Source organism: Scyliorhinus torazame, chromosome 15 (genome assembly GCF_047496885.1).
Source record: "Scyliorhinus torazame isolate Kashiwa2021f chromosome 15, sScyTor2.1, whole genome shotgun sequence".
Classification (NCBI taxonomy): Eukaryota; Metazoa; Chordata; class Chondrichthyes; order Carcharhiniformes; family Scyliorhinidae; genus Scyliorhinus; species Scyliorhinus torazame.
Window position 1 is genome coordinate 213,969,429 of NC_092721.1, and position 15,229 is coordinate 213,984,657.

At 58.8% G+C, this 15,229-nt stretch overlaps 1 protein-coding gene across 1 annotated transcript in view; it reads right to left on the minus strand.

The window, feature by feature from the left end:
* The window catches only part of LOC140391353 (dynein heavy chain domain-containing protein 1-like), a 275,539-nt gene that overhangs the window by 109,266 nt on the left and 151,044 nt on the right, over window positions 1–15,229 (minus strand). The window contains exon 10 of the mRNA XM_072475932.1: window positions 14,315–14,553. Within this exon, the coding sequence (XP_072332033.1) occupies window positions 14,315–14,553 (239 nt within the window). The remainder of the gene's footprint in view (window positions 1–14,314; window positions 14,554–15,229) is intronic.

Genomic DNA, 15,229 nt, shown 5'->3' on the forward strand with positions numbered 1-15,229 from the left:
CTTCTCAGACATCAGCGGATGTTCCTTCCTAGACATCAGCGGGCGTTCCTTCCCAGACATCAGCGGATGTTCCTTCCTAGACATCAGCGGGCGTTCCTTCCCGTGCATCAGCGGGCGTTCCTTCCCAGACATCAGCGGGCGTTCCTTCCCGTGCATCAGCGGGCGTTCCTTCCCAGACATCAGTGGGCGTTCCTTCCCAGACATCAGCGGGCGTTCCTTCCCAGACATCAGCGGGCGTTCCTTTCCAGACATCAGCGGGCGTTCCTTCCCAGACATCAGCGGGCGTTCCTTCCCAGACATCAGCGGGCGTTCCTTCCCAGACATCAGCGGGCGTTCCTTCCCAGACATCAGCGGGCGTTCCTTCCCGTGCATCAGTGGGCGTTCCTTCCCAGGCATCAGCGGGCGTTCATTCCCAGACATCAGCGGGCGTTCCTTCCCAGACATCAGCAGGCGTTCTTTCCCGTGCATCAGCGGGCGTTCCTTCCCGTGCACCAGCGGGCGTTCCTTCCCGTGCACCAGCGGCCGTTCCTTCCCGTGCACCAGCGGGCGTTCCTTCCCGTGCATCAGCGGCCGTTCCTTCCCATGCATCAGCGGGCGTTCCTTCCCGTGCATCAGCGGCCGTTCCTTCCCGTGCATCAGCGGGCGTTCCTTCCCGTGCATCAGCGGGCGTTCCTTCCCGTGCATCAGCGGCCGTTCCTACCCAGGCATCAGCGGGCGTTCCTTCCCGTGCATCAGCGGGCATTCCTTCCCAGACATCAGCGGGCGTTCCTTCCCGTGCATCAGCGGGCGTTCCTTCCCAGACATCAGCGGGCGTTACTTCCCAGACATCAGCGGGCGTTCCTTCCCAGGCATCAGCGGGCGTTCCTTCCCGTGCATCAGCGGGCGTTCCTTCCCAGACATCAGCGGGCGTTCCTTCCCGTGCATCAGCGGGCGTTCCTTCCCAGGCATCAGCGGGCGTTCCTTCCCAGACATCAGCGGGCGTTCCTTCCCGTGCATCAGCGGGCGTTCCTTCCCAGGCATCAGCGGGCGTTCCTTTCCAGGCATCAGCGGGCGTTCCTTCCAGTGCATCAGCGAGCGTTCCTTCCCAGGCATCAGCGGGCGTTCCTTCCCGTGCATCAGCGGGCGTTCCTTCCCGTGCATCAGTGGGCGTTCCTTCCCGTGCATCAGCGGGCGTTCCTTCCCAGGCATCAGCGGGCGTTCCTTTCCAGGCATCAGCGGGCGTTCCTTCCCAGGCATCAGCGGGCGTTCCTTCCAGTGCATCAGCGGGCGTTCCTTCCCAGACATCAGCGGCCGTTCCTTCCCAGGCATCAGCGGGCGTTCCTTCCCGTGCATCAGCGGGCGTTCCTTCCCGGGCATCAGCGGGCGTTCCTTCCCAGGCATCAGCGTGCGTTCCTTTCCAGGCATCAGCGGGCGTTCCTTCCAGTGCAACAGCGGGCGTTCCTTCCCAGACATCAGCGGCCGTTCCTTCCCAGGCATCAGCGGGCGTTCCTTCCCGTGCATCAGCGGGCATTCCTTCCCGTGCATCAGCGGGCGTTCCTTCCCAGGCATCAGTGGGCGTTCCTTCCCAGACATCAGCAGGCGTTCCTTCCCAGACATCAGCGGGCGTTCCTTCCCGTGCATCAGCCGGCGTTCCTTCCCGGGCATCAGCGGGCGTTCCTTCCCGTGCATCAGTGGGCGTTCCTTCCCAGGCATCAGTGGGCGTTCCTTCCCAGACATCAGCGGCCGTTCCTTCCCGTGCATCAGCCGGCGTTCCTTCCCAGGCATCAGCGGGCGTTCCTTCCCGTGCATCAGCCGGCGTTCCTTCCCGGGCATCAGCGGGCGTTCCTTCCCAGGCATCAGCGGGCGTTCCTTCCCAGACATCAGTGGGCATTCCTTCCCAGACATCAGTGGGCATTCCTTCCCAGACATCAGCGGCCGTTCCTTCCCGTGCATCAGCGGGCGTTCCTTCCCGTGCATCAGCGGCCGTTCCTTCCCGTGCATCAGCGGGCGTTCCTTCTCAGACATCAGCGGGCGTTCCTTCCCAGACATCAGTGGGCATTCCTTCCCAGACATCAGTGGGCGTTCCTTCCCAGACATCAGCGGGCGTTCCTTCCCGTGCATCAGCGGGCGTCCCTTCCCAGGCTTCAGCGGGCGTTCCTTCCCAGACATCAGCGGCCGTTCCTTCCCAGACATCAGCGGGCGTTCCTTCCCAGACATCAGCGGGCATTCCTTCCCAGACATCAGCGGGCATTCCTTCCCAGACATCAGCGGGCGTTCCTTCCCAGACATCAGCGGGCGTTCCTTCCCAGGCATCAGCGGGCGTTCCTTCCCAGGCATCAGCGGGCGTTCCTTCCCAGACATCAGCGGGCGTTCCTTCCCAGACATCAGCGGGCGTTCCTTCCCAGACATCAGCGGGCGTTCCTTCCCAGGCATCAGCGGGCGTTCCTTCCCAGACATCAGCGGGCGTTCCTTCCCAGACATCAGCGGGCGTTCCATCCCAGGCATCAGCGGGCGTTCCTTCCCAGACATCAGCGGGCGTTCCTTCCCGTGCATCAGCGGGCGTTCCTTCCCAGACATCAGTGGGCATTCCTTCCCAGACATCAGTGGGCATTCCTTCCCAGACATCAGTGGGCATTCCTTCCCAGACATCAGTGGGCATTCCTTCCCAGACATCAGTGGGCATTCCTTCCCAGACATCAGTGGGCATTCCTTCCCAGACATCAGCGGGCGTTCCTTCCCAGACATCAGTGGGCATTCCTTCCCAGACATCAGTGGGCATTCCTTCCCAGACATCAGTGGGCATTCCTTCCCAGACATCAGTGGGCGTTCCTTCCCAGACATCAGCGGGCGTTCCTTCTCAGACATCAGCGGGCGTTCCTTCCCGTGCATCAGCGGGCGTTCCTTCCCGTGCATCAGCGTGCGTTCCTTCCTGTGCATCAGCGGGCGTTCCTTCCCAGACATCAGCGGGCGTTCCTTCCCAGACATCAGCGGCCGTTCCTTCCCAGGCATCAGCGTGCGTTCCTTCCCAGGCATCAGCGGGCGTTCCTTCCCGTGCATCAGCGGGCGTTCCTTCCCGTGCACCAGCGGCCGTTCCTTCCCGTGCATCAGCGGGCGTTCCTTCCCAGACATCAGTGGGCATTCCTTCCCAGACATCAGTGGGCGTTCCTTCCCAGACATCAGCGGGCGTTCCTTCCCGTGCATCAGCGGGCGTCCCTTCCCAGGCATCAGCGGGCGTTCCTTCCCAGACATCAGCGGGCGTTCCTTCCCAGACATCAGCGGGCGTTCCTTCCCAGACATCAGCGGGCATTCCTTCCCAGACATCAGCGGGCGTTCCTTCCCGTGCATCAGCGGGCATTCCTTCCCAGACATCAGCGGGCGTTCCTTCCAAGGCATCAGCGGGCGTTCCTTCCCAGGCATCAGCGGGCGTTCCTTCCCAGACATCAGCGGGCGTTCCTTCCCAGGCATCAGCGGGCGTTCCTTCCCAGACATCAGCGGGCGTTCCTTCCCAGACATCAGCGGGCGTTCCATCCCAGGCATCAGCGGGCGTTCCTTCCCGTGCATCAGCGGGCGTTCCTTCCCAGACATCAGCGGGCGTTCCTTCCCAGACATCAGTGGGCATTCCTTCTCAGACATCAGCGGGCGTTCCTTCCCAGACATCAGCGGGCGTTCCTTCCCAGACATCAGCGGGCGTTCCTTCCCAGACATCAGCGGGCGTTCCATCCCAGGCATCAGCGGGCGTTCCTTCCCGTGCATCAGCGGGCGTTCCTTCCCAGACATCAGCGGGCGTTCCTTCCCAGACATCAGTGGGCATTCCTTCTCAGACATCAGCGGGCGTTCCATCCCAGGCATCAGCGGGCGTTCCTTCCCGTGCATCAGCGGGCGTTCCTTCCCAGACATCAGCGGGCGTTCCTTCCCAGACATCAGTGGGCGTTCCTTCTCAGACATCAGCGGGCGTTCCTTCCCGTGCATCAGCGGGCGTTCCTTCCCGTGCATCAGCGTGCGTTCCTTCCTGTGCATCAGCGGGCGTTCCTTCCCAGACATCAGCGGGCATTCCTTCCCGGACATCAGCGGCTGTTCCTTCCCAGACATCAGCGGGCGTTCCTTCCCGTGCATCAGCGGCCGTTCCTTCCCAGGCATCAGCGGGCGTTCCATCCTGTGCATCAGCGGGCGTTCCTTCCCAGGCATCAGCGGGCGTTCCTTCCCGTGCATCAGCGGGCGTTCCTTCCTGTGCATCAGCGGGCGTTCCTTCCCAGACATCAGCGGGCGTTCCTTCCCGGACATCAGCGGCTGTTCCTTCCCAGACATCAGCGGGCGTTCCTTCCCGGGCATCAGCGGGCGTTCCTTCCCAGGCATCAGCGGGCGTTCCTTCCCGTGCATCAGCCTGCGTTCCTTCCCAGGCATCAGCGGGCGTTCCATCCTGTGCATCAGTGGGCGTTCCTTCCCAGGCATCAGCGGGCGTTCCTTCCCGTGCACCAGCGGGCATTCCTTCTCAGACATCAGCGGGCGTTCCTTCCCGTGCATCAGCGGGCGTTCCTTCCCGTGCATCAGCGGGCGTTCCTTCCCGTGCATCAGCGGCCGTTCCTTCCCAGACATCAGCGGGCGTTCCTTCCCGGACATCAGCGGCTGTTCCTTCCCGGACATCAGCGGCCGTTCCTTCCCGGACATCAGCGGGCGTTCCTTCCCGGGCATCAGCGGGTGTTCCTTCCCAGACATCAGCGGGCATTCCTTCCCAGACATCAGCGGGCGTTCCTTCCCGTGCATCAGCGGGCATTCCTTCCCAGACATCAGCGGGCGTTCCTTCCCGTGCATCAGCGGGCGTTCCTTCCCGTGCATCAGCGGCCGTTCCTTCCCAGACATCAGCGGGCGTTCCTTCCCGGACATCAGCGGCTGTTCCTTCCCGGACATCAGCGGCCGTTCCTTCCCGGACATCAGCGGGCGTTCCTTCCCGGGCATCAGCGGGCGTTCCTTCCCGGACATCAGCGGCTGTTCCTTCCCGGACATCAGCGGCCGTTCCTTCCCAGACATCAGCGGGCGTTCCTTCCCGGGCATCAGTGGGCGTTCCTTCCCAGACATCAGCGGGCGTTCCTTCCCAGACATCAGCGGGCGTTCCTTCCCAGACATCAGCGGGCATTCCTTCTCAGACATCAGCGGGCGTCCCTTCCCAGACATCAGCGGGCGTCCCTTCCCAGACATCAGTGGGCGTTCCTTCCCGTGCATCAGCGGGGGTTCCTTCCCGGGCATCAGCGGGGGTTCCTTCCCGGGCATCAGTGGGCGTTCCTTCCCGTGCATCAGCGGGGGTTCCTTCCCAGACATCAGCGGGCGTTCCTTCCCGGGCATCAGTGGGCGTTCCTTCCCGTGCATCAGCGGCCGTTCCTTCCCAGACATCAGCGGGCGTTCCTTCCCGGGCATCAGTGGGCGTTCCTTCCCGTGCATCAGTGGGCGTTCCTTCCCGTGCATCAGCGGGGGTTCCTTCCCGGGCATCAGCGGGGGTTCCTTCCCGGGCATCAGTGGGCGTTCCTTCCCGTGCATCAGCGGGGGTTCCTTCCCAGACATCAGCGGGCGTTCCTTCCCGGGCATCAGCGGCCGTTCCTTCCCAGACATCAGCGGCTGTTCCTTCCCGGACATCAGCGGCCGTTCCTTCCCGGACATCAGCGGGCGTTCCTTCCCGGGCATCAGCGGGTGTTCCTTCCAGTGCATCAGCGGCCGTTCCTTCCCGGACATCAGCGGGCGTTCCTTCCCGGGCATCAGCGGGTGTTCCTTCCAGTGCATCAGCGGCCGTTCCTTCCCAGACATCAGCGGGCGTTCCTTCCCGTGCATCAGCGGGCGTTCCTTCCCAGACATCAGCGGGCGTTCCTTCCCGGACATCAGCGGGCGTTCCTTCCCAGACATCAGTGGGCGTTCCTTCCCAGACATCAGCGGGCGTTCCTTCCCGGGCATCAGCGGGGGTTCCTTCCCGGGCATCAGCGGGCGTTCCTTCCCGGGCATCAGCGGGGGTTCCTTCCCAGACATCAGCGGGCGTTCCTTCCCAGACATCAGCGGGCGTTCCTTCCCAGACATCAGTGGGCGTTCCTTCCCAGACATCAGCGGGCGTTCCTTCCCGGGCATCAGCGGGGGTTCCTTCCCGGGCATCAGCGGGCGTTCCTTCCCAGACATCAGCGGGCGTTCCTTCCCAGACATCAGCGGGCGTTCCTTCCCAGACATCAGCGGCCGTTCCTTCCCAGACATCAGCGGGCGTTCCTTCCCGGACATCAGCGGCTGTTCCTTCCCAGACATCAGCGGGCGTCCCTTCCCAGACATCAGTGGGCGTTCCTTCCCGGACATCAGCGGCCGTTCCTTCCCAGACATCAGCGGGCGTCCCTTCCCAGACATCAGTGGGCGTTCCTTCCCGGGCATCAGCGGGGGTTCCTTCCCGGGCATCAGTGGGCGTTCCTTCCCGTGCATCAGCGGGGGTTCCTTCCCGGGCATCAGCGGGGGTTCCTTCCCGGGCATCAGCGGGCGTTCCTTCCCAGACATCAGCGGGCGTTCCTTCCCGGGCATCAGTGGGCGTTCCTTCCCGTGCATCAGCGGCCGTTCCTTCCCAGACATCAGCGGGCGTTCCTTCCCGGACATCAGCGGCTGTTCCTTCCCGGACATCAGCGGCCGTTCCTTCCCGGACATCAGCGGGCGTTCCTTCCCGGGCATCAGCGGGTGTTCCTTCCAGTGCATCAGCGGCCGTTCCTTCCCGGACATCAGCGGGCGTTCCTTCCCGGGCATCAGCGGGTGTTCCTTCCAGTGCATCAGCGGCCGTTCCTTCCCAGACATCAGCGGGCGTTCCTTCCCGTGCATCAGCGGGCGTTCCTTCCCAGACATCAGCGGGCGTTCCTTCCCAGACATCAGCGGGGGTTCCTTCCCGGGCATCAGTGGGCGTTCCTTCCCAGACATCAGCGGGCGTTCCTTCCCAGACATCAGCGGGCGTTCCTTCCCGTGCATCAGCGGGCGTTCCTTCCCAGACATCAGTGGGCGTTCCTTCCCAGACATCAGTGGGCGTTCCTTCCCAGACATCAGCGGGGGTTCCTTCCCGTGCATCAGTGGGCGTTCCTTCCCAGACATCAGCGGGCGTTCCTTCCCAGACATCAGTGGGCGTTCCTTCCCAGACATCAGCGGGCGTTCCTTCCCAGACATCAGCGGGCGTTCCTTCCCAGACATCAGTGGGCGTTCCTTCCCAGACATCAGCGGGCGTTCCTTCCCGGGCATCAGCGGGGGTTCCTTCCCGGGCATCAGTGGGCGTTCCTTCCCAGACATCAGCGGGCGTTCCTTCCCAGACATCAGCGGGCGTTCCTTCCCAGACATCAGCGGGCGTCCCTTCCCAGACATCAGTGGGCGTTCCTTCCCGGGCATCAGCGGGGGTTCCTTCCCGGGCATCAGTGGGCGTTCCTTCCCGTGCATCAGCGGGGGTTCCTTCCCGGGCATCAGCGGGGGTTCCTTCCCGGGCATCAGTGGGCGTTCCTTCCCGTGCATCAGCGGGGGTTCCTTCCCAGACATCAGCGGGCGTTCCTTCCCGGGCATCAGCGGGCTTTCCTTCCCGGGCATCAGTAGGCGTTCCTTCATGATTTGGCCAGAGTGGTTTGGAGCAGACACTTTTAAGTAAATCTGTGACAGAACAGTGGTATAGAAGGATACAGGCAGCTGGTCTAGGTAGGACACGTGATCGGCGCATGCTTGGTGGGCCAAAGGGCCTGTTCCTGATCTTTGCTTTTTGTTGGTATGCATTCAAGATGGAAATAGGGCGAATACAGGGCCAACACGCTCCAATCAAGAATACGGGTTGGATCAACAAATCCAGGGAACCCTGGATATCCAGTGATGGGCCGAAAGATCTTTTCTATGCTGTCTGACTCTCTGACTCTATCTGCCACCTTTAACTGGTCTGGCCTACATTTGACTCCAGACCCACAGCAATGTGGTTGACTCTTAACTGTCCTCAGTAATTAGAAACAGGACAGCAAATGTTGGTCTGGCCAGAGGTGGCCATGTCCCATGAAAGAAGAAAGAAAAAGAATCTGGACGATTTTGTTGATATTTTGTCACGTCATTCTTCCTGTGAAATAATGCTTCAGGACTTTAATAGGTGGTAATCACTGTTTGCTCTGTGCTACTGGGTACAGGCTGACAAGACACAGGCCAGGAACAGGAACTGCCACATGAGGCCCTGGCCAAGTTGATACTGACTGTCTGCTAGAACACTCCAGTCAAAACATAAAGTCATTACTATCTTATGGACTTTGTGACTACCCACTTGATGCAACCATCAATTCACTCAAAGACACGAGTAGAAGTAAACCGTGGTTTTAATCAGCTTAGAACAGTGCCTGCCTGCGACTGGTACAATACCGTGAACCGCCTACAGGTCAACTGCTCTTTATACTTCCTTTCAAGGGGAGGAGCCATGGGCAGAGCCCGTACAGGCCCCAACATATCCCCCTGTGGGTGAAGCCACACAATGGCCCATAGGTGGAGCCCACAAGGTCAACAACATAACATAGCTGTAACACAATGGCAGAACATGATACTAATACACTGGTGAATTACTAGTACTATACATTCACCACATTCACCCCCTGTTAAAAATTGAAGACCGGCAGGGGTGACGGGCTCATAAGTTCAGCCGGTCCGCCGCACGGATTGTGCGCTGCGATTGCTGAAGCACTGGTGTTGTTGCTGGTCCGGGTGTCGGGCTCATCCGTGCTGGCAGCGGAAGTGGGGCCGGTGCGGGCACAGGCGTGGACTCCGGGAGCATTTCTTCTTGAATTTCATTCCTGTGGACCGGTGTGGTGGGCGGGAGGGAGCACTGGAGCCATATAGGGGCAGGGACGCTGGACATGGTAGGTTGAGCGGGATAGAGTGGGGGGGGCTGCGGTGGTGATGGTAACGGTGGTGGTGGAGCCTGCGGGTGCCAGGTCCCAGTGGGAGACGGTATCTTGTTGGCCAGCGGGGTGTTCGACATAAGCATACTGGGGGTTGGAGTGTAGGAGCTGGACCCTCTCTACCAGAGGGTCGGTCTTATGGCTCCTGACGTGTTTTCTGAGGAGGACTGGTCCCGGTGTCTTCAGCCAGGACGGGAGCAAGGCCCCTGAGGTAGCTCCCCTAGGGAAAACAAACAAGCGGTCATGAGGAGTCTCGTTTGTGGCCGTGCAAAGGAGGGACCTGATAGAGTGGAGCGCATCGGGGAGGACCTCCTGCCAGTGAGATAACTAGATCGCAGGGTCAGTAGGACGGTTTTCCAGACCGTCGCGATCTCCCTCTCCACCTGCCCATTTCGTCTGGGGTTATAACTGGTAGTCCTGCTCGAGACAATGCCCTTACTGAGCAGGTACTGACGCAGTTTGTCGCTCATGAACGACGAGCCCCGGTCGCTGTGGACTTAACTGGGGAAACCAAACAGGGTGAAGACACTATGCAGGGCTCTAATGACAGTGGACGTGGTCATATCGGGGCAGGGGATTGCAAATGGGAAGCGGGAGAACTCATCTATGATGTTGAGGAAATATGTATTGCGGTTATTGGAGGGGAGGGGTCCTTTGAAATCGATACTGAGGCGTCCAAAGGGCCGGGATGCCTTTACCAGGTGGGCCTTATCCGGTCGATAGAAGTGCGGTTTACACTCCGCACAGATTTGGCAGTCCCTGGTCATAGCTCTGGCCTACTTGGTGGAGTAAGGCAGGTTGCGGGCCTTGATATAATGGACGAGCCGGGTGACCCCTGGGTGGCAGAGGTCATCGTGGATAGCCCGTAGTCGGTCATCTTGCGCGCTGGCGCATGTGCCGCGGGACAGGGCATCTGGGGGCTCGTTGAGCTTCCAGGACGATATACTATATCGTAGTTATAGGTGGAGAGTTCAATCCTCCACCTCAAGATCTTATCGTTCTTGATTTTGCCCCGCTGCGTATTGTCGAACATGAAGGTTACCGATCGTTGGGCGGTGATGAGGGTAAACCTCCTACCAGCGAGGTAGTGCCTCCAGTGCCGCACGGCTTCCACGATGGCTTGGGCTTCTTTTTCGACCGTGGAGTGTCGAATTTCAGAGGCGGTGAGGGTGCACGAAAAGAACGCTACCAGTCTGCCTGCTTGGTTGAGGGTGGCGGCGAGAGCGACCTCTGATGCATCGCTCTCCACCTGGAAGGGGACGGACTCATCCACCGCGCGCATCGCAGCTTTGGCAATGTCCGCCTTGATGCAGCTGAAGGCCTGGCGGGCCTCAGTCGCCAGTGGAAAGATGGTGGCCTTGATTAGTGGGCGGGCTTTGTCTGCATAATTGGGGACCCACTGGGCATAATATGAAAAGAACCCGAGGCACCTCTTCAGGGCCTTGGGACAGTGAGGGAGAGGGAGTTGCAGGAGGGGAAGCATACGGTCAGGATCGGGCCCTATGACCCCGTTCTCCACGATGTAGCCGAGGATGGCTAGTCTGGTTGTGTGGAAAACGTATTTCTCCTTGTTGTAGGTGAAATTGAGGGTTTGGGCGGTTTGGAGAAATCGGTGGAGGTTGGCGTCGGTGATCATGGCCGCAGATGGTGACATTGTCCAAGTACGGAAATGTGGCCCGCAGCCCGTACTGGTCCACCATTCGGTCCATTGCTCGTTGGAACACCGAAACCCCATTCGTGACACCAAAGGGGATCCGGAGGAAATGGAAAAGGCGGCCGTCTGCCTCAAAAGCCGTGTAGTGGCGGTCCTCCGGGCGGATTGGGAGCTGGTGGTATGCAGACTTCAGATCCACCGTGGAGAATACCCGGTAGTGTGTGATCTGGTTTACCATGTATGCAATCCGGGGAAGGGGGTACGCATCGAGTTGCGTATACCGGTTAATGGTTTGGCTGTAATCAACCACCATCCGGAACATTTCCCCGGTCTTGACGACCACCACCTGAGCTCCCCAGGGGCTATTGCCGGCCTCGATGACTCCCTCCCGCAAGAGACGCTGGACCTCAGACCTAATGAACGCCCTGTCCTGCAGCTATACCGCCTGCTTCTGGTGGCGACTGGCTTGCAGTCGGCGGTGAGGTTTGCGAAGAGAGGGGAGGGTCGACTTTTAGGGTCGCGAGGCTGCAGATGGTGAGTGCGGGTAGGGGCCCCCCCGAACTTCAGGGTTAGGCTCCTGAGGTTACATCGGAAGTTGAGTCCCAATAGGAGAGGAGCGCAGAGGTCTGGGAGCACATATAATTTAAAGTTAGCGTACTCAGCACCCTGTATTGCTAGGGATGCAGATGTGCACCCTTGGATTTCCAGCGAGTGCGACCCAAAGGCGAGGGAGATGGTTTGTTGCGCCGGAAAAATTGGGAGCGAGCAGCATCTTACCGTGTCCGGGTGAATGAAGCTCTCTGTGCTCCCGGAGTCGAAGAGGCAAGGTGTCTCGTGCTCGTTAACCCGGACGGCCATCATGGAGCTCCGGAGGTGCTTGGGTCGCGACTGGTCCAGGGTGACCGCGCTGAGCTGCGGTTAGCCGGCGGAGTGGTCGGAGGTGCTGGGGCGGCCCCGCGATGTCTGTCCATATTGATCATACGCGTCAAGCGGCGTAGCAGATGGCGGTCCCCGTTGGTCAAGCGTGGCGGGCGGTGGGGAAGATGGCGTCCAAGATTGGGGGCTGTTTGGCACAGGGCTAAATCGCTGGCGTTGAAAGCAGACCAAGGCAGGCCAGCAGCACGGTTTGATTCCCGTAACAGCCTCCCCGAACAGGCGCCGGAATGTGGCGACTAGGGGCTTTTCACAGTAACGTCATTTGAAGCCTACTTGTGACAATAAGCGATTTTAATTTCATTTTCATTTCAAGATGGCGGCCCCCATGGATCGCACGTGGCCGGCCTAGTGGGGAGGGTGGCCAAGATGGAGGCCCCTGTGAGTCGCACGTGCTGTGAGGGCTGGAAGATGGCTGCCCCTACTGATAGCACGAGGCTGAGGCATCTGCAGGGGGCGGAGTCGGCAGACACGCTGCCATCCTGCGGGGTCTGCGGGCCTGTGAGTCTGAGGATCAGGTCTGTGAGTTAGAGTTCTTAGACCTGGCCAGGCAGACTTTGGCGAATTGTCCTTTTCTCCCGCAGCTGCTGCAATTCGCGTTGCGGGCCGGACAGTGCTGTCAGAGGTGTTGAGACTGGCCGCAAATATAGCAGGGTAGCCCCCCATGATGGGCGGGCGGCCGCGCGGCACTGGCCTGGGGTAGTCTTTGGTCGGGGGCCCACGAGGGGGTCGCGTGGTCAGCCGGGTAAGCAGTAAGGCTCTGAATCGCAACTTCCAGAGAGGTGGCTAACTTTACCGTGTCGTCCAGATCCTGGGCCCCCCTTTCGAGCAGGCGCTGTCTCACATAATTCAACCGGACTCCCGCCACGTAGACGTCTCGGACGGCGAGTTCCATGTACTGAGTGGCCGTAATGTCCTGGTAATTACAGTTGAGTGCGAGAACTTTGAGGTCATGTAGGTAGTCATCTAGTGACTCCCCGGGGCGCTGGCGGCGAGTGGTGAGGATGTGTCGCGCGTAGACCTCGTTCACGGGCCGTACGTATAGGCGTTCGAACATCGCGAGGGCATCTGCATAGGAGGAGGCCTCGTCGAGTTGAACAGGGATTTGATGGCTCACCCGTGCGTGGAGGAGGCTCAGCCTCTGTTCATCGGTGACGGAAGGCGTGGAATAGGCAGCGAGGGAGGCCTTGAAGCTTCGAAGCCAGTGCAAAAAAATTTCTCTCGCCTCCGCAGCCTGCAGATCGAGTTCCAGTCGATCAGGTTTGAGGGCTGATTCCATAGTTGGGTTTAAGCTGATTAAATTGATGCGACCATCAATTCATTCAAAGACACAAGGAGAAGTAAACCGTGGTTTTAATCAGCTTAGAACAGTGCCTGTCTGCGACTGGTACAATACCGTGAACCGCCTACAGGTCAACTGCTCTTTATACTTCCTTTCAAGGGGAGGAGCCATGGGCAGAGCCCGTACAGGCCCCAACATATCCCCCTGTGGGTGAAGCCACACAATGGCCCATAGGTGGAGCCCACAGGGTCAACAACATAACATAGCTGGAACACAATGGCAGAACATGATACTAATACACTGGTGAATTACTAGTACTATATATTCACCACACCACTTACGTTTACACAAAAGAACTAGAATATATGAATATGTAACGAACACTGTAGCAGTACTGTAGCAGTACAAACAAAAGGTGCCGTCAGATTCCATAATGCGCTAGTAGCTGGTTGGATGGGAGTGTTTCAGAGGGCAATGGATCTTACTTGAATCACCCTGACTAAACAGGAATATCCTATTTATTCCCATTAAAGACTTTAAGTCCCCAGGCACAACCATCGCAAGAAGGGACCCTGGGTTTCAAAGTCCAGAGAAGATATCTACATCGAGTGATTGTAGCCTGGCCAGCCTCCTTTACTAAGTGCGGGTAAAACCTAGACATCTTGGACCCGGGCCCTCTGGAGGTCATATTCGGGGTGTCGGACCAGCCGGGGTTGTAAACAGGCGCGGAGGCAGATGTTGTGGCCTTCGCCTCATTAATGGCCCAACAGGGGGCTGGTTTAGCACAGTGGCTAAGACGGATGGCTTGTAATGCAGAACAAGACCAGCAACGCGGGTTCAAGGAAACCCACGCAGAGACGGAGAGAACGTGCAGACTCCACACAGACAGTGACCAAAACCAGGAATCGAACCTGGGACCCTGGCGCTGTGAAGCAACAGTGTTACCGTGCTGCCCATATTTTTGTGATAAATAAACAGTTGTGGTATTTCACTTGCAAATCTGGTGCCTGTAACTCAATGGAGCATTCAAGGGTCAATATCTCAGAAACTTGAAACAGATTTTTGATTAATTCACTTGTGTTGGGACTCCGGGGCCTGTGGGGCTGGAATTGACCGCGCACTCACCCAGGGTGTCACAACAATGACCGTGCACTCACCCAGGGTGTCACAACAATGAATGCGCACTCACCCAGGGTGTCACAACAATGACCGCGCACTCACCCAGGGTGTCACAACAATGACCGCGCACTCACCCAGGGTGTCACAACAATGAATGCGCACTCACCCAGGGTGTCACAACAATGACCGCGCACTCACCCAGGGTGTCACAACAATGACCGCGCACTCACCCAGGGTGTCACAACAATGCACTCTTTCCAAACAAGAGGAGGCTCCACTCCTTCAAACTGGCTGCCATCAGCTAGCACAGCCAGAGCAGAGCTGGGGCCCTGTGCCTGAAGAGCTTTAGCATCAACCCAGAGAGAGAGAGAGCGAGAGAGAGATAGAGAGAGAGAGAGAGAGAGAGAGAGATACAGAGAGAGATAGACCCTCTCATATTCTCACCTTGAAGAGCAGTTTTTGTTTCCTCTGAGCAGTCTGGAGTCTCCTGTCTCTGAGTATCTCTGACCTCAGAAGGCTTGTGGGCAGTTGGTTGAAATGAGCCTTCAATTGCTGCCCATTTACCCTCAAGGCATCGCTGTCCCTCTGTCCGAGCAACACCCAGGGCTGTGAAATGATATGGGACGGCTCAGAGATCTTAGACTTTGGATAGTCAGAAAGCTCACCACCCGTGTTTCTAAAATCTGTAACGAGAGCAGAAAGATTGTGCATTTCTAAAGCACCCATCACAACCTCAGGATATCCAAACTAACAAAGCACAGGACAGGTCAAAGGCTAGGAATCCTGTGGTGAGTATCTCACCTCCTGACCCCCCCCCAAAGCCTGTCCACCATCTACAAGGCACCAGTCAGGAGTGTAATGGAATACTCTCCACTTGCCTGGATGAGTGCAGCTCCAACAACACTCAAGAAGCTCGACACCATCCAGGACAAAGCAGCCGCTTGATTGCTCCCCATTCCTCAAATATTCAAACCGTCCACCACGTGTGAACCGTCTACAAGATGCACTGCAGTAACTCACCAAGGTTCCTTAGACAGCACCTTCCAAACCCACGACCACTACCATCTAGAAGGACAAGAGCAGCAGATACCTGCGAACCCCACCACCTGGAGGTTCCCCTCCACCCTGACTTGGAAACATATCACCGTTCCTTCACTGTCGCTGGGGTAACATCGTGGAACTCTCTCTCTAACAGCACAGTGGGTGTACCTACACCTCAGGGACTGCAGCGGTTCAGTACTGACCCTCTGATAGTGCAGCACGCCCTCAGTACTGACTCTCTGACAGTGTAGCACTCCCTCAGTACTGACCCTCTGACAGTGCAGCACTCCCTCAGTACTGACCCTCTGACAGTGCAGC